This window comes from Argentina anserina, chromosome 3, assembly GCF_933775445.1.
Source record: "Argentina anserina chromosome 3, drPotAnse1.1, whole genome shotgun sequence".
Taxonomy (NCBI): domain Eukaryota; kingdom Viridiplantae; phylum Streptophyta; class Magnoliopsida; order Rosales; family Rosaceae; genus Argentina; species Argentina anserina.
In genome coordinates this window covers 6,037,795-6,060,265 of record NC_065874.1, presented here as the reverse complement: position 1 = coordinate 6,060,265, position 22,471 = coordinate 6,037,795, and the positions used below count along the sequence as shown (strand labels likewise).

The window sequence follows — 22,471 nt, the reverse complement described above, 5'->3', positions numbered from 1 at the left end:
CCTGCTATCACAACCGTTGTCACACTAACTTTCTGTTGTGACAGGTAGTGTGACAGACAATGTGATAGCTACTGTGATAGATACTGTGATAGTAGCAGCGGTAAATTCGTTCAATATCAGCATATCAGTTCCTCAGACTTCGAGATCTAACACGACGAGTGAGGCGGCGAAGACGAAGTGAGGCGCACACGTCGGTGGCCATGTCGTCTCCTTGCCAAATCAAACATATCGTCAGCACCGATCGGGACGACGTGACGCAGATGGGATGTACCTATCGCCGGAGACCCCTCTTGAATGGAGATCCGGCTCTGACGTGCTACCTTCTCTGGTGGCGTATCAGTTCCTTAGACTTCGAGATCCAATTAATTACGATGGCTTTTTTGTCCTGCTCCTTCGATTTCGAGTGGTTTGGCACTAATAGCTCCGGCGAGTTATGGCAAGGGTGGTGATGGGGGTTTACCTGGAGAGATTGGACAGAACAACACGACGATGGAAAATTGTAATTTGCTACAAGAATATGTGTAACGGTTTATGAATTTTGAATGAGTGACTTTTTTATGATTTTAGAAGATTGTTTGACTATTTTCTAATTAATGGTGTGCAAATAGAGTTTTTTATAAGAAGCCCTAATTAATTCAGAAAATTAGAGTTTACAAATAGAAAAAATAAAATGGCTAGAAAAGAGGGGTGTCGGATATTTTAAAGGACATAGAAGATGTAGAAGAGGAGACTAGCCCTCTCTCTGTTCGAGTTCGGAGACTCAATCCTACATTGGCTAAGTCTCCCTGTCATCTATTAACCTAATGGAGCTGTCCAGTTTACGACATAATTTACATTAAACCAAACGAAGCTTTCGAAACTTCTCAATCTCATCTCTCTGTCTTTCTCTCTCTCTCTTCCATTATTCCCCCAACAAGAAACCAACTTCAACCGTCTTCATCTTCTAGGTCAATTCCCTTCGCTTCACGTCAATTAAAAATTTCACCCATTTCTATCTTTGGCCTAATCCCGCGTATCCGATCTTACCCAATTCCCAACACCCCCCAAATTCCACATTTGGGTCCAAAGCTCTCATCTTTATTCCTTCCCTTTGTGCCCAGGTATTCGTTTTCTTTGATACTATTGTTGGGTTTGTGCTTTCTGTTTGTAATTTGGGTCTAATTGAAGCCTTTGTTGTGTTGCAGGGTTTCGATTTTGTGTGGATTTGTAACTCAAATTTGGGAGAGGGATCGTAAAGATTGAAACTTTTTTGTGAGGTAATAATTCGTTGTTTGATTAAGCTTTGTGTTAATGTAACTGGTGTTTGGTGATTGGTTTTATGGATTTGATTAGTTTTTGGTCTGATCAATTGTGTTGAGATTTGTTGTGGTCCTAGGCATTGGGTTATGTGTGTTTTGGCCTGCCTGGACTTATTTAGGTTTTGATCTTTTTATATAGAATGGGACATGTTCTGCTGTCAGCTTAGTGATTTGGTTTTGTTTCGAGAAGTGTTCGAGAAGGTTGAGCTTCGGTTTTAAGGGATATAAGTTCTAAAAGGTAGATTGTGTCCCAAAGGTAGCTTAGATATATAACTGTTTGAGTTTAGATGGGTACCCGAGTTATGAGATTGATAATGAAGCAGCCCTACGATCGGTTTTTGGGTGTTAGGTTGAAAACAACCTCATCTCAGTATGTAGCATCAAGAGCCAGAGATCCCACGTTTGAGAAATTAATGGATAAGTACAAGAACCTTGTGAAAGTCATTGCAGTGCAAGATCTCATCCTAGCAAACCCGAGCGACCTTGCAGTTTCTGTTGATTTTCTCTCCAGGCTCTCTCAGAAGCTCCATCTCAACCGTGGTGCAGTGGCCTTTCTCCGCAAATACCCTCATATTTTCCACATTTACCATGACCCAACAAAGGGACAGACACGAAGCACGTTAACTGATGCTGCTTTTCGAATTTCAGAAGAAGAAGCAGGGGCTATTAATGCCTCATTGCCACTTGTTGTTGATCGATTGGTACGGCTTTTGTCCATGTCAACTTCCAAAATGCTGCCACTCCGTGGCATTTTTAAGGTTTTCAGGGAACTTGGGCTTCCTGATGATTTTGAGGAGTCTGTAATATCTAAGAACTCCCATCTTTTTCAACTTTGTGATGCTCATGAGCCCAATACTCATAACTTGAAACTGGTTGGTGAAATTTCTGATAAGTTTGTTGCTGCTGTTGAGAATTGGAGGGTAGAAGAATATTGCAAGGAGGGTTGCAGTGTTGATAGGGCTGAACTTCAGTTTAGTTTTAAGCATGGGTATCCTCCAGGGATGAGGTTAAGAAAGAATTTTAGAGCCAAGGTTAAAGAATGGCAGAAATTGCCATACGTAGGGCCATATGATGAGGTCACAGAGAAGAAAAAGTTGTCTAAAGCTGGAATGATAGTTGGGGAGAAACGAGCAGTTGCAATAGTTCATGAGTTCTTAAATCTGACAGTTGAGAAGATGGTCGAAGTGGAGAATATCAGTCATTTCAGAAAATGGTTTGGGTTTGATTTGAATGTAAGGGATTTGTTTCTGGATCACCCTGGGATGTTCTATTTGTCTACCAAGGGAAAGAGGCACACTGTTTTTCTGAGAGAAGCTTATGAAAAAGGGTGTTTGATTCACCCAAATCCAGTTTATAATGCAAGGAGAAAGCTTCTGGATCTTGTTGTTTTAGGACGCCATGATATGTTTATTGGTGACTCAAAGATGAGGAGCATTGCTAATAGCAAGGAGGCTCAGTATCTAGAGCAGCTCAATGGAGAAATTTCCGACTCTGATTAGTTACTACAGTTTTCTTTTCCTTTCTGCAAACCTGATGAACTTAAAGGTCTTATTAGCCAGAGCCCAGAGCTGTTTTGGTTTGATTTTCTACTTTCAATGTCAATCTTTTGCTTTAAGTGGACTGCAAAATTGATGCAATTCAGTTATATTGGTGTGGGAGTCAAGAAAATGTTAGGAATTGTGCATCAGCACAAATTTCTTTCCTTGTGTTGTCCTGTTTGGTTTGCTGTCATCATGATGATTGTTGGTTAATTTTTTTTTCTTTTATAAGGAAGAGCTACTTCTTTCTTGGCTTTGATTTTTAGTGATTATCTTGTATACTTCATGTTTGCTCAAATTGTGCAGTTGTCCCTCTGATTTTTCTTCTCTAGTTGTGAAATTATTCAAAAAAGATACGTCTTGTTACAATACAAACATATAATAGTAGCACTGTGGCAGACTGCAAGGATCTTAGATTGTTTCAAAACTTGTAATGGAGTCACTGTACCTTTTCTTATTTTGAAATAAGTTAATGTACCTTAATGCATATTGACATAGTAGAAAAAACAAATGAATTTCATTTCCACAATAACTGCCAAATATGCTTGTCGTGCGAGCCCTCATTTTTTATGTACTAATGTTGCAGCTATGCAGAGCCAGCTTGTTTGTAGTGGTTGTAGAAGCATCCTTTTATATCCAAGAGGAGCTTCAAATGTTTGTTGTGCATTATGCAATATAATCACCCCTGTCCCTCCCCCTGGTAATACACTTTCTTTTCTTTTCAGTTCTTTTTAATAGGTACTGAATTAGTAAGCAGTCTCTGTTCATAAAATATTGGTAGATATATGAATTAGCATCTGCTTAGTAGGAAGTATGGTATAAGGTTTTGTTATTTATGGTAAAGTCAAATGGAGGATAAACATTATCAATATGGTGTAGTTGATGCATGTCCCTCTTCTTTATAGTATAACTAGAAGGGTTTGTTAGTCTTATTTGTGTCAAATCAGAAAAATATATTAAATGGTAGGAATTTAGCGGAAATTATATAGCAGAAATTTAGAGGAAAATGTATTAGTCATGTGTAAGATGCATGGTTGAAATAGAAATTGAAAAGAATGGAGGAGAGTGAGATCACTGGAAATCCGTAAACTGTTTACCTGGTTGTCTATAAATCTCAGTTATTGATATCATGTGGATTGTCAGTCAATATGGTTCTTTGAACAGAGGCTTTATATACTGTGTACTATCAATACTGGACTAGACATCAATAAACTCGAACCTAACCTTAGAAGCATTTCATGGAGTCATCCGGTATGATAATGTGGCAAATCTTGTAGGTACGGAAATGGCTCAACTTATTTGTGGGGGTTGCAGGACGTTGTTAATGCATACACGGGGCGCAACAAGTGTGAGATGCTCCTGCTGCCATACAGTCAACCTTGCTCCAGGTATTATATAAGCTCTTTTGTGTTTTTCCTTATTTTTATATGCAACATGGAGGTAATGATGCAGCCTTATTGTTTTAGTGCAATATCTTCTGGTGATAACAGGCTTGAAACTTCTGTTCTTTTGAATACCTATTTGCCTATTTCTTAGTAGTTGATATTCAATAAAATCGAAAAATGGATCCGTCGTGAACTTGTGATCTGTTCATCCTTGTTTTATTAAAGAGCTTCACAATTGCATATTTTGCTGAATTTTCTTTTATGTTGCATACATGGAAAACTATTTTACCACCTGAACTATTATCTAATGAGGGCTTTCGTTTTGTGTAATACAGCAACCAATCAGTTTGCCCACATCAACTGTGGGAACTGCCGGACAACGCTTATGTATCCATATGGGGCTCCTTCTGTTAAATGCGCAGTCTGTCAGTTTGTTACCAATGTTGTAAGTTGATTTCATTCTTTTTACCTTTGGCATATCAGTGACTCATATACCATTGAAATTCTGTTCATACTGTGACTTCACTAAAGTTGTCTTCTACTTTGGTATTGTATTAAAGTAGTATTTAAACTTGCTACTTTGTCTTGCCTATCTTATTTCTTTCATGTGGATTTTGTGCCTCATTAAGAGGTTGGTGTTATTTTCTGGTCGCATGTAAAGTAAATCTTAACTTTTTGAGACAACTTTAATGAAGTCACAGTATCACCCAAAAGGTCTATTATTATACGTCGTTCACCTGTTTATCATGCTGCAAGTCAGTCAGCCTCTCTCTATGTGCCTCGATCTTACATGCAAATTTTATGTACTTTTACAGATGGGTGGCAATCCACGACTCCCAATTCCAGTTCAGAGACCCTCTACTTCAGCAGTAAGCTAATTATAGTATACCATCTATATTCCAGATGGGAGCATGTTTGTGGTAGTGACTTGTGATACTAATCTTTTTTTTTTTTGCAGTCAATGCCTAATTCTCAGAGTCAAACTGTTGTCGTTGAGAACCCTATGTCGGTTGATGAGAGTGGAAAATTGGTATGTCCATTCAGTTCATCGTTCATCTGTTTTCCCTTCAAATTTTCCTTTCCTTATCAAGCAAACAAAGATCAGCTGATCATAATTTTCTTAATCTCACAGGTGAGCAACGTTGTAGTTGGTGTCACAACAGGGAAAAAATAGCATCCAGATCCTGGAATCTACCGCAGCTACTTTTACTTTGAAGGAACTGGAATCCTTATCACACATTACATGGAAGATAGACATCAAAATTGGTTGTATATTTTGTTGGGGATGTTCATAATTTACAACATTTGTGCGAGAAACTATGTCAATCTGTGGTGTCAGATTAATGTATGATGCACTTGAAACACCTGAAGTGGAAAGGATATTCATGTCATTCTTGTGATTGCTATATCACCATGTGTTGTAGTTGATTGACTGCAGATAAAGTATATATGTTCCCGGATCTAATTGTCAAACATTTATTCTGTATTTAAAAAAATTTATTTGGTTGATGAACTGATGCTTTTCTTATATTTATTTTAAGCTTAATCATTTCAAACACTAGTCTGCATTTGCAATTGCAATTGCTTTGCTTTGTACGTGCTCGAATTCCCAGTTTCTTTATTTTTGATATCAAATTTGGGTTTTTGTTGTCCCTTTTAGGATCAAGTTCTCCGTGAACAACCATTGACCTGTCACTGTAACAGGCAACTTTACCTACATACAATCTGTCACTAAGCTATTGTTATGGACTTATGGAGACCAATCAGACCATCACTAAACTCTTTCGAGTAGGAAATCCCATCACTCTAAACTTTAAATAGCAGGAAATCCTATTACTGTTCCAGCAATCTTCTTCAAAAGTACGGCGGAGTTCGTGAAGATAGCCGATGTGGAAACAACTAAAACAAGGACCCTAATCCAACAGATGTTGGTGATAATGTTTGTTGGGGATGCATTTATGGACAATTGAAGTGCTTGTCCCAGGGTCATGGAGTGTAGTTTCTCTTACAAATAAGGATCACTTTCATTCATATGGAAGCCTTATTCTGGTAATTGATGCCATGTTGGTACTCTATTTTGTTCTAAAGCTTTGAACTAAGAAACAATGCTGTTTGCTGGATGGCCAGACTAATATAGCACACACGTCGGCCCTTCCCTTTCACTCTTTGGAGTAGACTTGGGGGAACGTTGATGACTTAAAGAACAAGTTTTCCGTTTGTGAACTAATTAGAGATTGTTAAAATTGCTGATGTGTTTCTGTAAAGTGTAGAGAGAGAAAATATGGTATGCTGCTTGTTATAGTTTAGACTTTAGACCATATAGATTTGCTTAAGACAACCAAATGTTACCATAAAGTCATGGAGTTAATAGAATTAATCTTCCGAGCTACCTCTACCAACCTGTGTACCAAAAGTTTGTGGATTGTTGAGACAACTCCTATGAGTAGATATGTTCTTCGCACTAGCAGACTCAACAACTGAAGACTTCTTCTAATCCATTTCCCTTCGTCTAAGTTACTATATATACGCCTCTACCTCGAAAACAAAGCAATCACTTCCATATCTCTCATTCAGTTCTAACAATGGCGCTAGAAGATGGAGAGAAACCAGGGTCTAGTTGCTTGGTGGTGATGAGAAAGCCAAAGGATTGTACCATTCTGTTGCTGAGAGTGGTTGCCTTCTTGGCCACGCTTTCCGCAACTCTTGTAATGGCACTTAACAAAGAAACCAAGACCTTGGTTGTTGCTACTATTGGTACTACTCCAGTAAAAGCCACTCTCACAGCCAAGTTTCAACACAATCCAGCAAATGTGTAAGCACACACTATTCTTTCTCCTCTCATGAACGCTGGAAATCGTGATGAAATTAGAAGTGAAATGCTGATTTTCGTGAAATGAGGATCATGCAGGTACTTTGTTGTAGCTAATGGAATGGCCAGCCTTCACAACTTGCTGATGATAATAGTGCAGATTTTCGGTGACAAGTTCAAGGACAAGGGTCTTCGCCTTGTGATGATGGCCATTTTAGACATGGTAGATGAACATTTTTTAAGCTTAACATGTCGATATATAACTGGCTAGCTAGTAGCCTAGTACAGATTGTTTTCATGTCGACTAAATATTGTGTTGTTCATTAATGTTTTGTGCACTGCAGATGACTGTGGCGCTGGCATCTTCTGGTGATGGTGCAGCTACCTTCATGGCACAGCTAGGGAAGAAAGGAAACTCCCACGCTCAATGGAACAAAATCTGTGACAAGTTTGGCAAGTTCTGCGACCATGGTGGTGGTGCTCTCATTGCTTCTTATATTGGGCTGCTTCTCTTGGTGGTTATCACAGTGTTGTCCATCATCAAGCTACTGAAAACGAAATAGAGCATTCCGATGCTATAGTCCCTTTTCATGAAAACTTGTTGATTGATTTGTGTTTTGATGTTTGATATATTTATGTGTTTGTTGTTCTGGAGTGATATCCACAAACGCACAATCACAGAAGAAGGTGGTTATTACTTGTTCAATGTGTAGGATGAAGTCATGACATGAACTTGTGTAATACTGGTAAAAATGTTACATACAATCGCTTCTTCATAACAAAGAAATCATTTCCATGATCGTAGTGCTTAGTGTCTCGGCATTGTATTATCCAAACGACAATAGAATTCTTTCTAGAGCAACTAGTGGAAATGATCACAAGGGTTGGGACAATAGGGGCTATGCTTGTTGATTCTCAACCCTTAATCTCTTGAATAACACCAAAATATGATTACAAAAAAGCTATTTCTTAAATAAATTGAGGGTTGCAAAATGTAAGAACCACTGTCACAGACAAAATAAGAAAATATATTGAAGTTGGCGAATGAAAAATAAACATAAATTAAATAAAATCCGTGGAATAATCATGACTTTTCTCAATAATTAGTCAGCGACCAAAGCTTTTTTCGACTTCTGATGCTCTCGCATCTGGCGTAGTACTCGACTTAACCAACCGATTGAAAATCATCTTTGCAATATGTGAATCATAATAATGCGGCAAAACTCAAATTATAACGCACTCAAATATGCATTAACGATCAAATCTATACGTGTTTCAGCAATGATATATATATATATATATATATATATCACGATAGATAAATCATCTATTTCATTCTTCACACACTTTATATGATCGAATGTAATGCAATCTAATTCTAAAAACCATGGTTCTCGGGTTGGGCCGAGAGCAAGTTAGAAGAAATAAAAACTACGGAGAATAGAAGAGGCCTTCGTCTTCATAATCTCTCTCTCCCTCTCTCTCTCTCTCTCTCTCTCTCTCTCAGATCTGCACAACCGAAACCGCCACCGAGCACCACCGCCATGGCAGCACTAGCAGCAGGACCGGACCACCTCTTCAACCTCCGCAACAACTTCTACTTAGGCGCCTACCAGGCCGCCATCAACAGCAGCGAGCTCCCTAACCTCTCGCCGGACGAGGCCGTCGAGCGCGACTGCCTCGTCTTCCGATCCTACATAGCCCTCGGCAGCTACCAGCTCGTCATCAACGAGATCGACTCCTCCGCCGCCACGCCTCTCCAGGCCGTCAAGCTCCTCGCCCTCTACCTCTCCGGCCCCGATTACAAGGTCCCTCCGTCCGGATCCCCTAGGGTTTCCAAATCCCTCGCGTTTTGATTTTTGAAATTGGGAAATTGAGAATCGGAAAATGTGTGTGAATGTGGTGCAGGAATCGGCGATCTCGAATCTCAAGGAGTTGCTGGCGGATCCGGCGATCGGGAACATCCCGGTGCTGAGGATGGTCGCCGGAACTGTGTTTATGCATGAGCAGGACTACATTGAAGCTCTCAAGTACACTAATGCCGGCGGCAATTTGGAATTGTACGTCTGCTTTTTAACTTTTTTACCTTCTTAAGTATAGTTTCACTGTTTTTATTTACTATCTGATTCAACATGTTGAAGTTGTGTTTACTCTGGAATTGAAATCGGATGCATTAGACGAATGTTTTACATTACCACCTGCAATGCTTAAGAGTTTTATTTTTTCTAGCTATGTGTTAGGTTTTGGTTTTCCTAGTTGGTTTATATTTCTTGAGCTAGCTAGCTTTATTAGAATAAGCAATCAATGTGGTTAAAACTTGTACAAGATCATTGGAAAACTCGGTTTCTAAGTCACATTCAGGACATAATATGAGGTCTAAATTATGTGAACTGCAGTAACCGATTGCCTGTGCATGGTTCTTAAGGTTTAGATACTGGATAGATTATGCAATGTACCGCTTTCCATCTGTTGGCTTCGTAATATATGGATAGAGATGTTGGTGCAAGCAGAATTTTCGAGGGCCGTGAAATAAGTGTTAGATCATGAAGACAGAATTGTAAAATGCTGGTGATCTAGTTATATTCTCAAGTCTGATGCATGCTGGTTATTCTTTTGTAGGGATGCACTGACTGTGCAAATATTCCTCAAGATGCATAGGTCTGATTATGCTGAAAGACGGCTGAAGGAAATGCAAAAGATTGATGAGGACCACACCCTAACTCAACTTGCAACAGCGTGGCAAAATCTGGCAGTGGTAATTCATGAATTTAGTTTTGCCAGTACAGTTATGTTACAGAGAAGTTATCATCCATGTTTCTAACTTCTTTGATGTATTCAGGGTGGTTCTAAGATACAGGAGGCATATCTCATCTTCCAAGATTTCTCGGAGAAGTCTCAGGTCACAAGCTTGATTTTGAATGGAAAGGCTGTTTGCTGCATGCACATGGGAAATTTTGATGAAGCTGAAACACTGCTTCTTGAAGCACTGAACAAGGCAAGTGTAATTAATCAGTCGTAGTCTATTTTAAAATTTGTAATTTGTGTACAGTTAATCTGGGAAAATGTAATGTAATTTTTGCACTATAGAACTACATAATTGCAGTCTTATGGCTGAACTCAATGATTGGATAGTTATACACTGGTATATTGACGTGTGAGTTCAAATATTGTTGTGTGCATCGTTGACACTGAATGTGCACATGATTTTGTTTTCTCTTTGTTATTATGAGTAATGTGGAGTCACTTGTTTCTCACAGGATGCAAAGGACCCAGAAACTCTAGCCAACCTGGTTGTATGCTATCTTCACATCGGGAAATCACCTTCTCGTTTTCTCAGGTAAAGTTTGTTGGCAAATACAAGTGGATTGTGTGGTATATTTATGTCATTGTATGATTCGGGAATTATATAATGTACAACATAATGGTTAATAATTCTACTATCACTGCTTTCAGCCAATTAAGACTTGCGCATCCAGAGCATGTCCTCGTCAAACGTACCTCATCTGCAGAAGAGAGCTTCGACAGAGCTGTTCAATCAGTTGCATGAAATCTCCGAGGTGGATTTCACACAAGAGCTAATTACTGCTATTGTATACTCACACCTTTTGTGACGGCTCTGCTTTGATTTTGTAAGCTAAGAATTTGAGAATATATGAATTGAATCGAAAATGTGTATTTGGTGACACAGATTAAAGTTTTATACTATTGGTTCCTGATCTCATTGTTGCATATGATACTTCATGTATTAAAATGTTTTCAGGAATTTGGATTATGGATTTTGGTGGCTCAAACTTTTGCTTTCTTTTTGATTAATTGCATCTGGTTCCGAATTTTTATGAGTAGGTCTTCTAAGACCTGGGCGTTCCACATATTCGATTTTGCAGTCATTATTTTGAGGTTAATCTCACTTCAACTTAGTAACGAGAAATTTCCCAAATGTCCAAAATCCCATAGCACATGAGTTGGTTTAGGCTCTTCGCAATCTTCATCAGTTCCACAACATTTCAATCAAGACGTGGGAATGAATTTGAAATAAGTTTATGTAATATGTGTATTACATTGTTGGCTTGGAGATTGAATACATGAGTTTTCATTTTCTTATTGATCCAACACTTAAACATGGCGAAGTTCTATAACTAGCTATCCGTGAGCTAATTTGGGAGAACAACTTATTCATATGATAAAATATGTTTCACCAGGGCATCCAAGCATTGAGATGAAGATCCACCTGGTTTGCAGCATACATTTGCCTTCTCCATCAGCTTCAAGCTTCTGTCTCTGATTTCTTCTCCTTCTTTCTCCTCCATCAGCTTCCTAATTGTTGCTTCAATCTCACCTCTCTCAATCTCATTCTCATACTGCAACCCAATTTTCCAAACCTTACTCACATACCTTGCTAGCACCATTTGGTCACCGAAACAAGGAAAACAAATCATAGGGACACCGGCACAAACACTCTCCAATGTAGAATTCCAACCATTGTGAGTCCAGAAGCCTCCAACTGATGGATGTGACAACACTTCTTTCTGAGGTGCCCATTTCACAATGTGACCTCTCCCATTCAGGTTCTCGAGAAACCTATTAGGCAGTAGTTCAAGCCAGTCTGACCCGTGGACTAAGCCGGGTCGAACCACCCACAAGAAAGGTTGGTTGCTGTTGCTTAGACCCCAAGCTATCTCCAAAAACTGAGCTTTGGTTATTGCTGCAATGGTCCCAAAGCTAACATAAATGACAGACTTTGGTGCTCGAGTGTTTAGCCAAGAAATGCAACTTTGGTTGCTAGTTGAAGAGGCTTCCTCATAGTCGTGAAATGGACCTATTGGGAAAACTGGAAGATCAGGGTATTGCTTCTGCAATATCGCCATTCCTTGTTCTTCAAGATCCTTGAAAGTGTTAAAAATGACTCCATCAGAGGCAGCAATTTTTGACGCAATAAGGACGCATATTTCGAAAAATTTCTCCGGGTCTCCCTTTGGGATCACCGGAAGGTCTTTGATTCTGAGAGGTGGAAGCTCCGTCACTACCTTCCCTGGTTGAGAATCTGAAGTTAACAGCAAAACTAGTGTTACGTTTTCTCACATCTTACTTAGAGAGGATTCAATAGTGTGGATTATATACAGGGTATGAATTTAGGATCTTTGTAAGGCAATCCAATATTGTCACAACTTTTGTTTCATTGGAATTTTGAACATGAATGATGGCAGAAATTTAAGTACTTAACTAAACAGTCCTCGCAAAAGTTCACACAACAATGTAAATCAAGTAAAGAAATGCTGGACGATATTTATTAGTACTTCGATCTATCATTACAGCATATGCATTTTCTGTTCCAAAAATTTAGCACCACCAGAGTTGACAAATTATTTCATCAGCTTGTTTCAAATGAAGCGCTGATGCATCCGAAAATGCGTGTTAGGGTCCAAATTATAGTAATCTCTAACATGTAACCAAGCAAACCAACACATGATCGAAACCGAGATACAATTTTGATAAGCAAAAGTGCAAAACTGAAATCAGTAGCCCTGAAAAATAAGGAAGAAAGTTCACCTTGCGTAACTGGTAGGTAACCCTTTTCTCTTAGCAGTGAGAAATGAGAAAAAACAGCATAGCCAGTCATGCTCCCGGTCTCAAAGACAAACCTTGGCAGCTTGAAGCTTTCAGCAACAGATTGAGTGAAATGAAATATGGCGTCAGAGATCAAACAAGCAACTTCAGGCTCCTCTGATAACAAGCTAGACAAGCATTCCTTGAAGGGCTGCACACACTTGGTATTGAAAAGATAAAAGAGAAGGACGATGTCTTTGGGGGAAGCCTCAGATTCGGACAAGCCATCTGGGATTGAGCGGAAGGTGAAGTGTGGATGGAGTGAAGGGTTTGGGGAGTTGAGTTGGGTGTGGATGATGGTTATGGAGAAGCCTTTGGAGTATAGAAGATCGGCCAGCTTTAGCATGGGGTTCATATGGCCTTCAAGGGGAATTGGGAACAAGATCAACCTCTTTCTCTTTGTAATTTCCTCCATTTTGATCGATTTAGAAGGGTTCATATGACCAACGTACCTCTTTATACTGCTCATCGGTTAAAGGTCAACTGGAAGTTTGGGGGGAATCACAAGCCTACCATTAAAATAAAAAAGCGTGCATGCTGGGCTTGTAATGTCAGACATAGGGTTAGTTATGGTACTGTACCACATAACTTTTTTCTCAAAACCATATACCATACCAACTATTGGTATTTAAAATTGACAACCACTACCAACTTCTCCATATATCTTGGTACTTGGTTGGCACGGTGGTATGGGTTTTCCAACCAAGTTTGGATTCTAGCTCATATCAAATTATGTATAATGTATATGTCATCAATAGTTTAAGTAATCAATACATAAGAATAAAATATGATGTCTACTTGAATTAGGAAGATTCCCATCCATTGAAGAAAACAGACGCAGAGATTGCATAAAAGGCATACCGCTCCTGGGCATCATTTATTGATATCATCATTCAAATACATGTAAAACATAGGCTGCTCCTTTTTCCGGCCACGGTATAGGCTGCTCTCTACTACTACTAAAGAATAATATAATATAATATAATGACAAAAATTAATCCCCTATTTTTTTTTCTTCAATGGTAATTCGTAAACCCCTTTTCCAGTCAAGCTAAAGACGTGTGGCTCAAGTAGCATTGCATACTGTGTCAATCTCGGTAAGGTACGCAACTGTTGACTCAATTTAGAAGAAATCATCAAGGGGGTATAATTCAAGAAGACACTATCAGAGGGGTTCCATATCCATCTCGGTGCGACTTTTGCCATCTCCACGCAACCTGCAAGCTCTCTTGAAGATTGGTGTGTTGTGCTGTCCAGTTTAGTTCACGCAAGATCTTAGATGGGTCACTATACACTTCAGCATAGTCACCAGGCCGGCGGGGAAGAAAATCAACTTTAATGTTCACCCCAGTTGCCTTCTTACATGCCTCCACAAACTCCTTTACAGAACTCCCTGGTAACAGACACCCGCATACAAGCTTTAGGACAAACAAAATTTGGCAAATTGCAATGAAACATATAGATTATACTAACCTTTTCCAGTGCCAACATTGTAGATTCCCACTTTACTGGGCCGTGCATGCTCAAGAGCTTTCACATGAGCATCAACTAGATCAGTGACATCAATGTAGTCCCTTATGCAAGTGCCATCAGCTGTCTTATAGTCAGTTCCTCTAACCTGCAAAGCAATTCATGTTTCATAATTCCAACTACTGCTGAATATCACTGCGAAAAAAAAAACCCACCAAACTGTACCAAACAGCGGAACATACTGCATAGTGCATACTGATGCAAAGATCAAAATGGTGTAACTTTTATCCAAGTGAAAAACAGAAACTTCTCATGTACCCCCTCTGGCTGGTAACAAGTACTAACTTGGATGATTCTTTACTTCTTTTTCATAATTGGTGAATTACTAGCAACGCTTTCCCAACCTAATACTTATTAGGTCATTTAAGAATAGAAAGACATACCTTTAACCCAGTAATAATACCACGAGCTGCATCAAAACAGGCTGCTGATATGCGCCCATGCTCACGAAGTTCAGGTCTGGGAGCTTCACCTAGTCTGCCCTCTGGATCTGACCCAATCACATTGAAATATCTGAAAGATTCCAAAAGAAAAACATGATGATAAAATATATATGACCCAATTTAACAGATGGTTTTGAGGCATTTTGTTTGGTTAAATTCTCTTGGCCAAAGGTTGGAAACTTAAACACTTCAGATAAGGGTCATACCATATGCAGGTTCTACCAGATGCTAATACTAATATTCTATAGGAATAAAAAGGACCTTGCTGAGAGCCCAGAACTATCAGATGGACATGTCTTAGGATAAAGAAAGTCCATCAAGCCAGTGACTACAACAAACCAAAGAGTACAAATAGGGGGAAGAAAAGTTCAGCTAATAAAGAAAAATTGAAGGCAAAATGATACTTTGAACAGCACGTAGTAAGAAAGAAAAAACTAGTTTACTATTCAAAGTACAAATAGGGGGAAGAAAAGTTCAGCTAATAAAGAAAAATTGAAGGCAAAATGATACTTTGAACAGCACGTAGTAAGAAAGAAAAAACTAGTTTACTATTCAAAGTACAAATTACAGACAGAGTCACTTTGGAACATAATAAGCCAATTAGCTGATAACTTCAATACTAATGGGAAGGCTGTAAAGTTTTACGATGTCCCAATCAAAACCAAGAATCCGTTGGCATCTAAGCTATAGCTGGGGGCACGAAGGTCTCAAAACTAATCAAGAACTTAATGTGATTAAGAAGTGAAGACATCTGGACACTGGTATTATTTCATGCTTTAGGGTTTACAACAATGAGAAATTCATTGACTACTAATAAATGATAATCTTCGATATCAAGAGCAAGCAGAGTGATTTTATGAAAGGCACCAACCTTAGGATCATGACCGCCATGTTTGAGTTCTTGGAGAAATCCAGGATAATGTCCTCTGCCATCTTCTTAGCTTTTCCATAAGGATTAATTGGGACCTGAATTTGTATAAAATCATGTGAATTCACAACCCGAACAAGTAAAAGACAAAATAGTTTCTTTGTTGGAAGCAAACCAAAACCATAGTGTTGGATCCACACCTGTGTAGTTTCTTCAGTAATAGGCATCTTTTCTGGTTCTCCATATGTTGCACATGTGCTAGAATATATTAATGTTCTCACACGATGTCTAGCCATTGCCTCTAATACTACCAATGTATTAGATGTAATATTATGGTAATACCTGTGAAAAAGGCCCAACAAGTCATGAAAAGATCAATTGAAATCTTATAGCATAAGATGCACCATTTGACAAAAGAAATTAAGTAACTTAACAAGAAACAAAGTTTGATGCACTGAATAGCCTTTAATTCTTCAGGTGCGGAAAAAATTTGTCCAGGAAAATGATACAGATTTTTCATTGATTTTCTAGATGTTGAAGATCTTCAAGAGTGCAAGAAATCTTCATAATCACAAAACTCCAAGCAGATTAGCATTTAAATTGCTATAGGCCCATCTGGCAGCTAAAATCTTTCTTTTTGCCACATCAAAATTCAAGGTGTTCCACCATCACCTATTCCATGTGTGTTTTATCTATGACTTTTTAAATACAAATAGACAATCTTAAGAGGAGTCATTGACTTTGACGACCTTAAAAGGAAATCAATCACAGATTCATAGTTCATACCAGCTACACAAGCATGCCCTCAGAAACTTAGCCGTTTCTGTCATTTTGAAACTTTCAAAAAACGAATACGGAAGCTTATATATTCTATAGTAAATGGTCCTGAATCTCTGATCCAGCTTACAGGGAGTACTTACTTAAGTGGATCAAGGGTACTTTCCCCGACATATGCTACAGCTGCAAAATGCATCACAGCATCAAATGCATTCTCTGAAAAAATCTTGTCAACCTGAAATGTTCAGTTAAGGCTACATTGACAATCCTTTTTTATTTGCATAGACATATTGATAATGATTATAAAGGAAGTCATAAGGATACAGATTTTGGATCGCCCAAGTCAGCATAAATAAACTGCAGCCTCCCAGGCTCAGGAAATAATCCTTGAAGAATCTTGACTGCACCTAAGTTTCCCCGTGAGAGGTTATCCTGTCGAAAAGCGAAATTTATCAGCCAAAAAGTATTTCCAATCAGATGGATACGATCCGCCAGAATCCAGAAGAAACCTACCACAATAGTTACACGATATGAATCCTTTAGAAGTCGTAATGCAGCATGTGAACCAATATACCCAGCACCTCCCGTTACTAGGACATGGGTTACTCCTGAATCACGAATGGAGAACTGGACAGAAATCCATTGTTCATGGAGTTTAGAGCTTTAAAATGCATTAAAACTTCACATTTAACTTTCAAGACATTAAAAAGAAAAGATTCTTGAGAACCTTAGTGTAGTATAAAAATGATCATTGAGATAAGAACCACGCGAGTAGTATCATGTATTTTAGCATACAAGGGATTACCGTGCTAGAAGGATTGAATGATGGGGATTGTTTCAGCATAATAATGCATAATGCCGTAAGGGCAGCCGCCAAAATTATCTTTCCTACAAAATTGTTCTTCCTCTTGGGATCTGGGTAATCCATGCCTGCAAGTGAAATTGGATTAGGCAGAAATTCAAAATAGTGATCAATGCAATCAAAATGTGAATAACATTTTCGAACTCTTTGTATGACAGAGCCATACACAATAGACATTTCACTTCAAGATATTTTAAGCATACTCTTATTTCAGCTAAAACTTCTCTCAAAAAACTAAATGACAGAACCAAGACTCATTTTTTCAGAATGGTGAAGGTTAAAATGCTTCAACTACCAGCCAACCACAAAATCTGATAGAAATCAAATTAACATGACAGAAGAGATAATAGATATAACCGAAACCAAAATCTCACCAAGCGACACGGGTCTAGTGGATCGTGACTCTCGTCTGCCCCTGACAAAATTTAGCATTGGAGAATCTCTTCTAAGCTAATAAGAGCCGACCAAAGATCCTATGCCTCAATGCCAGTGACCAACTTAAAAGGAACTGCAATGAAAACCCAAACTCAATCAGCAAGACATTCAAAAACTTGTTGTGAAAATCATTAAAACACAAAAGTTGTCATAAAACTGGGCCCTGTCTAAAAACAACAAACGATCAAAAAAGGTATGAAATTTAAAAAAAAACAAAACAATTCAGAACTGCAATGACAACACATAGAACACCTGGAAACTTCACCACACAAGTTTCAAAACTCCAGAAACAGAAGAATAGACAGATTCAGAATTCGAAGATCCAAACTATATAAGAATTCAAATAACCAAAAGAACCAGAGCCAACATTCCCAAAACACATGCACAAATTATGAGTGTCAGAAACTGTCTCCAAATATAAACAAAGCTAAACAAAAAAGAACCTTTAAAAGGGCCATTTTTCAGAACCCAGGAATCTGAATTAGTTGAAAGAAAAAACAAAGCCAATACGAAACAGAGAGCCATAAAGTTTCAAAATTGCCAAGATCCAAACAAACCCACCTGAAATTTGATCCCCAATACAAAACCAAAATCCACCACTACCCCATTATGATGATCACAATGTAACAACCAAAGTTCAAAGCTTTAAGCAGAAACAAACTCAAATACCTGAACCCAACAAATCAAAATCACTGAATAGCCAAGTCCTGGATTGCAGAGAAGCTAACCAAAAGCACCCAGATGCAGAATCATGAGGAGAACATCAGAAAGGTTGGAAATTTAAAGAAGCTGCATGTACAAAACTAGTTGACTAGAAAAGCAAGAAAGAATGGAAAACGTATAGAGAGCAAAGGAAGGAGGGAAACGTACAAGAGGCGAAAGGAGAGAGAAAGAGAGAGGTCAAGCTTTGGTTGATGAGTTGAGGATTTGAGAAAATGGGGAGGAGAGAAAGAAGAGGAGAGCCGAAGGAAGGAGGGTGGGATTCTAATAATAGACAGGGATTTCTCAGCGGAGAAGTTCATGTTCTCTTTCCAAAGAGAATACCACCAAATTCTATTGGACCTTGAATTTCTTTTACAATTTTATTTGTTTTTATTTGCTCTTTTCTTTTCCTAAATCAAATTATAAATGTCTTTTCACCTTTGTTTTGGTTACACGATTGATGTTAGAGTATGGACTAGAGATTGAATTAAACTTAGAAATTAAGACAGAATTTCTTGAATGAACGGCGTGTAAATTGATGATGCCCACTATTATTATTGGAAAATATGAGTTTGGGGACAACATGCATTTGTATGAAAATTGTTTCACTTTGTGTCTTGAAAGCTCTAGCAATAAATAAAAGTCTCGGAATCTTTCCCCCTGTAACCTAGTCATTTTTTCTTAAAATTTTAAGTTTTATTTTGGGCATGAATGTCTTTATTTAGTTGGGCGGGGAATGCGGGGCGGGACTGACTACTCTCTGCCTCCACCAATTGGAGACCTCGATGTTTTTTTGGGTTCATGCCTTTGTAGGACCCTCCCCCCTGCCTTATGACTACTTTTGGAAATCTTCTTCTTTTCTTGCTTTTTTTGGTCACCAAAAACTAAGTTAAGAAGTTTTTTCATACAAAATATCTAGCTAGTTCAAGGTGGAAGTTTACTCATTCCAATTAGGCAATTCAAAGAATATTCAAGTATTCAACCATAGTGATTCATGTTTGCTTGTAATCTTGACTATGCCTACCTTTGGCCTTTGTGATATAGCTCATAATCTAGTTTAATTTAGCTCAATGTTATTATAAAACTATGCAAAAATTTATACTAATCAATACGTAAAAAGTGACGATTAATAATGTTTCTTCTTCTTATATTTGTGATATTCGAGAATAAGATAGAATTGTACATAACATGTACAAATACTTTCAATGCATGCAAATGCAAGCTTGATCTAATATCATTAGTTGACTCACGCATATATAGTTTATTTTGTGTTCAAAAAACTACATCCAACTCACCATTCATCATATGGAAGGTGAAGCTTGATGAAGGCGTCGACCTCGTTACTGGTCATTCACTCTTGTCAATTTGCACGAGTTTATGGGATTAAATATCTAAGCTAGTCGTAGACTCGTAGTGTACTTAGCTAGCAAACAATGGTTTCGATCGCTATCGCAAATACACCTACGAATGAGTTAACATTCAGTCACATGTGAAATTTGAGTCACTTTACACTTGTCAAGCTTATATATATTGATTTGGCTTCTGATTTGTAAAAGAGATCGCGCATAAAGTTTCAAAATTCCCTGCATATACACACTCTCTAGTGTATGTATAATTTCTTTACAAAAAGGACGATGGAGAACCGAGCAAATTAAAGTGCGACTCTATAGCTTTCACTTTCATCTCCGATCGTTCATTGTCCCAAAAGTGACTTCAACGCGGAATATGATATGAATGTTACCAAGTAACTTCTTTCATCATCATCGTAGTAATATATTGCCCAATATATAAGTTGCACGCGTAACTGTGAAGGTTATAGACTCATATGTTCTTAGAGAAACACATCGATTGCTTTAGGGGAATTGTTAGACATGAAACTCGGCTGCATGCATTAGCGTCACTGGGGAGTAATGAGGATATATATATGGGGCGATACTATTAATTTTCTAGATCAAGAAATTGGGCTAATATGGTTTATTATTCATTAGGTAATGTAACAATTATTAGATGCACCATGTAACAATGGAACATCGAAGATATATTGATTTATTTCACGGTTTTAAAGACTGTCGAACTAGTTAGCTATTTGACATAAATAAATAAAATAAATGTAGAGTCTAAGTTAGATACTCAAGTGTCAGACTAAATCTAAAACTTAAATTCAAACGAAGACACGGAATGGGAGTACGTACCAGATCAGTGCAAAATCATCCTATAAACTCAAGTAAGAAGATAGCTAGCCAAAGAATTCCTTTGAGATGTACGTCAAAAAATTCCTGCGCATATCTCACGCTTCATGAGAAAACATCAACTTAAGTAAGAACATGCATGATGTTAAAATCTTCGAGTGCAATGAAGCTCCTCCTCCGGCCACTCCCTCGAGTCCTCTCAACCTTGCATGTTCGATCCGGTAGAGTAAGACAGAAAGATCGATCGAGCAACACATGATGAATATGAAAGACTATATATAGCTCCCATTTTCAACCACGTACGATCGACACGTACACGTGTAATTTTTCTGGTACTCCATTAAAGCCTAGCTCGAGCTCGGAAGCAGGTACAGTCTGGTTGTTACGTAATTAACGGGTTACGGGTCGCTGCATAGGTCAGTCCACACGTGTCACGACGGTGAACGTAGAGTTAAGCATGCATTTATATAAACCCAGCAAGTCGGGGAGAGTCGGGAACTGTAGAACTGTAACTTGCCGACACTACTACTTAGGATGCTTATTTCGATGGTTTACATGTGTTGATCAATTTAACTATTGGTGATTTAACTAATACTGTACTTAATTAGGTGTGCTTTTAATTTGCTGTTGGATGTTCCAAGTGCGCACTATATTGATTAATTTTACCAAATTTGATGTTTACTTCTGGTCTGTACTTGGTCCACCGGCCGGGGACGTGTTACCTGAGAAAGGTTGTATCTTATAAATTATAATTAAGTAATCATAACTAAGTACTGTGGTAATTGGATTCATTTCTAGAGGAGATGGAGATCCATATGAGCGATTAGTAGTTTAATTACTCTATATTCAGATGTCTAATTAGCAAGAATGATCGTTAATATTCAGCTTACAAACTGCATGCGTCATAATGTCAAACACTTAAAATACATGCTTGAAGAACCAGAACTAATATCGGTATAGGCAAGATTTGCGAGAAATTAGAAGTTAAAAATCAGCATGTGTTTCTAGTCTTTCTACCAATCAAATATTTGTAAGTGAATTCGGTAATTATATATATGTATATATCATTCTTCTAGCTTTTTGGACCGCTATCAAACATCACTTCTAGTTATCAATACTAATAAGCATGTTGGATTAACATTGACCATTTGAATTATTATGGGACTGTTTTAAATAATTTTCCAACAATTAGGTGGTTACGTACTATGGATATGGGAAATGGTAAGCATATGCTTTTAAAATAAGTATAATAAGAAGATTAGAAGAAGAAGAAGAAGAAAAAGACGGGGGAACGATCGTGCTGTTAGTTTGCTACCTTTCAACGTTTTCTTATCCTTAGTCTCACATTACTTAATCTTCAAGTGTTTTACATTGAATTTGCATGCACATTTGGCTATACGTGATGACATATCGATCGCACCCTTTAGCATGTGGCATTCTTCTCTTTGGACATAAGAAGCCTGAGTTGTAAACAGCGCAATGTAGCTAACTAGCTAGTGAAGCAAAATGATTAAGCTCTGACCTCGCTTCATCACTACATAATTAACACTAATTTATATTGCAATTGTAAGGACTGGGGGTGATTAACCTGCATTTATATATGCGTATATGCCCTTAGTTGAATTAGAAACTCAGATGCAGTTTATACGTACTCATCGAAATTTCTGAATACGGCAATGCTTGACCTGCATGATTTTGGGAAGATTTCACCAGGGGTTTTTTCCATCTTTTCTTCGCATGTCATATTGCCAATGTAAGGAAAGGTTCCTCCACAATTCGATCTGCCTTGTATTAAGTTTGATCAATTACCTCCACCCTATAAGCAGTTAGAAAATGTCGGATCCAATTAGTTTGATTAGTGCATACAAGTAACCACAATGCGTACGGAACTGAAGAAGTGGCATTGAATCGAAGTTGCAAGAAGTGTCCTAACTTAAAAGCAGGAAACCCGACCATTGGTCATGAGGGCTGATGAAGAAGGAAAACAAAGAAATTTGTTAATTCGAAGATTTTTTGCTTATTTTTATATAG

The 22,471-nt window shown here is 38.1% G+C and overlaps 7 protein-coding genes across 11 annotated transcripts in view; 4 read left to right on the top strand and 3 right to left on the bottom strand.

The window, feature by feature from the left end:
- Positions 1 to 19,999, bottom strand: part of LOC126786688 (alpha-glucosidase-like) — a 109,533-nt gene extending 89,534 nt beyond the window's left edge. The window contains exon 1 of the mRNA XM_050512586.1: positions 19,996 to 19,999. The gene's annotated coding sequence lies outside the window, so the exon portion shown is untranslated. The remainder of the gene's footprint in view (positions 1 to 19,995) is intronic.
- On the top strand, positions 1,024 to 5,734 carry LOC126786702 (protein LSD1). Of its 2 annotated transcripts, XM_050512607.1 has the most exons (8): positions 1,024 to 1,100; positions 1,185 to 1,256; positions 3,423 to 3,536; positions 4,114 to 4,224; positions 4,557 to 4,666; positions 5,037 to 5,090; positions 5,180 to 5,251; positions 5,354 to 5,734. In XM_050512607.1, exons 3-8 carry the CDS (start codon positions 3,425 to 3,427, stop codon positions 5,393 to 5,395), a joined length of 501 nt encoding a protein of 166 aa, XP_050368564.1. In that variant the 5' UTR covers positions 1,024 to 1,100; positions 1,185 to 1,256; positions 3,423 to 3,424; the 3' UTR covers positions 5,396 to 5,734. The 2 variants fall into 2 exon arrangements, with proteins under 2 accessions (XP_050368564.1, XP_050368565.1); XM_050512608.1 differs by lacking the exons at positions 1,024 to 1,100; positions 1,185 to 1,256 and adding an exon at positions 2,738 to 2,843.
- Positions 1,033 to 2,797, top strand: LOC126786696 (protein ROOT PRIMORDIUM DEFECTIVE 1). Its single transcript, XM_050512598.1, has 3 exons — positions 1,033 to 1,100; positions 1,185 to 1,256; positions 1,438 to 2,797. The coding sequence occupies exon 3, from the start codon at positions 1,586 to 1,588 to the stop codon at positions 2,795 to 2,797; it is 1,212 nt and encodes a 403-aa protein (XP_050368555.1). The 5' UTR covers positions 1,033 to 1,100; positions 1,185 to 1,256; positions 1,438 to 1,585.
- On the top strand, positions 6,793 to 7,796 carry LOC126786701 (CASP-like protein 1B1). The gene is made up of 3 exons (XM_050512606.1): positions 6,793 to 7,033; positions 7,130 to 7,253; positions 7,375 to 7,796. The coding sequence occupies exons 1-3, from the start codon at positions 6,804 to 6,806 to the stop codon at positions 7,591 to 7,593; spliced, it is 573 nt and encodes a 190-aa protein (XP_050368563.1). The 5' UTR covers positions 6,793 to 6,803; the 3' UTR covers positions 7,594 to 7,796.
- Positions 8,443 to 10,806, top strand: LOC126786699 (coatomer subunit epsilon-1). The gene is made up of 6 exons (XM_050512604.1): positions 8,443 to 8,838; positions 8,939 to 9,090; positions 9,650 to 9,785; positions 9,870 to 10,025; positions 10,288 to 10,367; positions 10,484 to 10,806. The coding sequence occupies exons 1-6, from the start codon at positions 8,575 to 8,577 to the stop codon at positions 10,575 to 10,577; spliced, it is 882 nt and encodes a 293-aa protein (XP_050368561.1). The 5' UTR covers positions 8,443 to 8,574; the 3' UTR covers positions 10,578 to 10,806.
- Positions 11,039 to 13,073, bottom strand: LOC126786693 (UDP-glycosyltransferase 76B1-like). The gene is made up of 2 exons (XM_050512593.1): positions 12,578 to 13,073; positions 11,039 to 12,071 (listed from the first exon to the last, which is right to left on the bottom strand). Exons 1-2 carry the CDS (start codon positions 13,071 to 13,073, stop codon positions 11,200 to 11,202), a joined length of 1,368 nt encoding a protein of 455 aa, XP_050368550.1. The 3' UTR covers positions 11,039 to 11,199.
- LOC126786694 (probable UDP-arabinose 4-epimerase 3) lies at positions 13,479 to 20,634 on the bottom strand. Of its 4 annotated transcripts, none has more exons than XM_050512594.1 (12): positions 18,420 to 18,567; positions 18,219 to 18,272; positions 17,489 to 17,622; positions 17,058 to 17,182; positions 16,766 to 16,879; positions 16,577 to 16,684; positions 16,396 to 16,487; positions 15,676 to 15,817; positions 15,479 to 15,573; positions 14,548 to 14,677; positions 14,108 to 14,252; positions 13,479 to 14,027 (listed from the first exon to the last, which is right to left on the bottom strand). In XM_050512594.1, exons 3-12 carry the CDS (start codon positions 17,544 to 17,546, stop codon positions 13,786 to 13,788), a joined length of 1,251 nt encoding a protein of 416 aa, XP_050368551.1. In that variant the 5' UTR covers positions 17,547 to 17,622; positions 18,219 to 18,272; positions 18,420 to 18,567; the 3' UTR covers positions 13,479 to 13,785. The 4 variants fall into 4 exon arrangements, with proteins under 4 accessions (XP_050368551.1, XP_050368552.1, XP_050368554.1 ...); XM_050512595.1 differs by having other exon boundaries at positions 18,219 to 18,338; positions 18,420 to 18,560; XM_050512597.1 differs by lacking the exons at positions 18,219 to 18,272; positions 18,420 to 18,567 and adding an exon at positions 20,444 to 20,634.
- Positions 20,635 to 22,471: the final 1,837 nt, after the last annotated feature.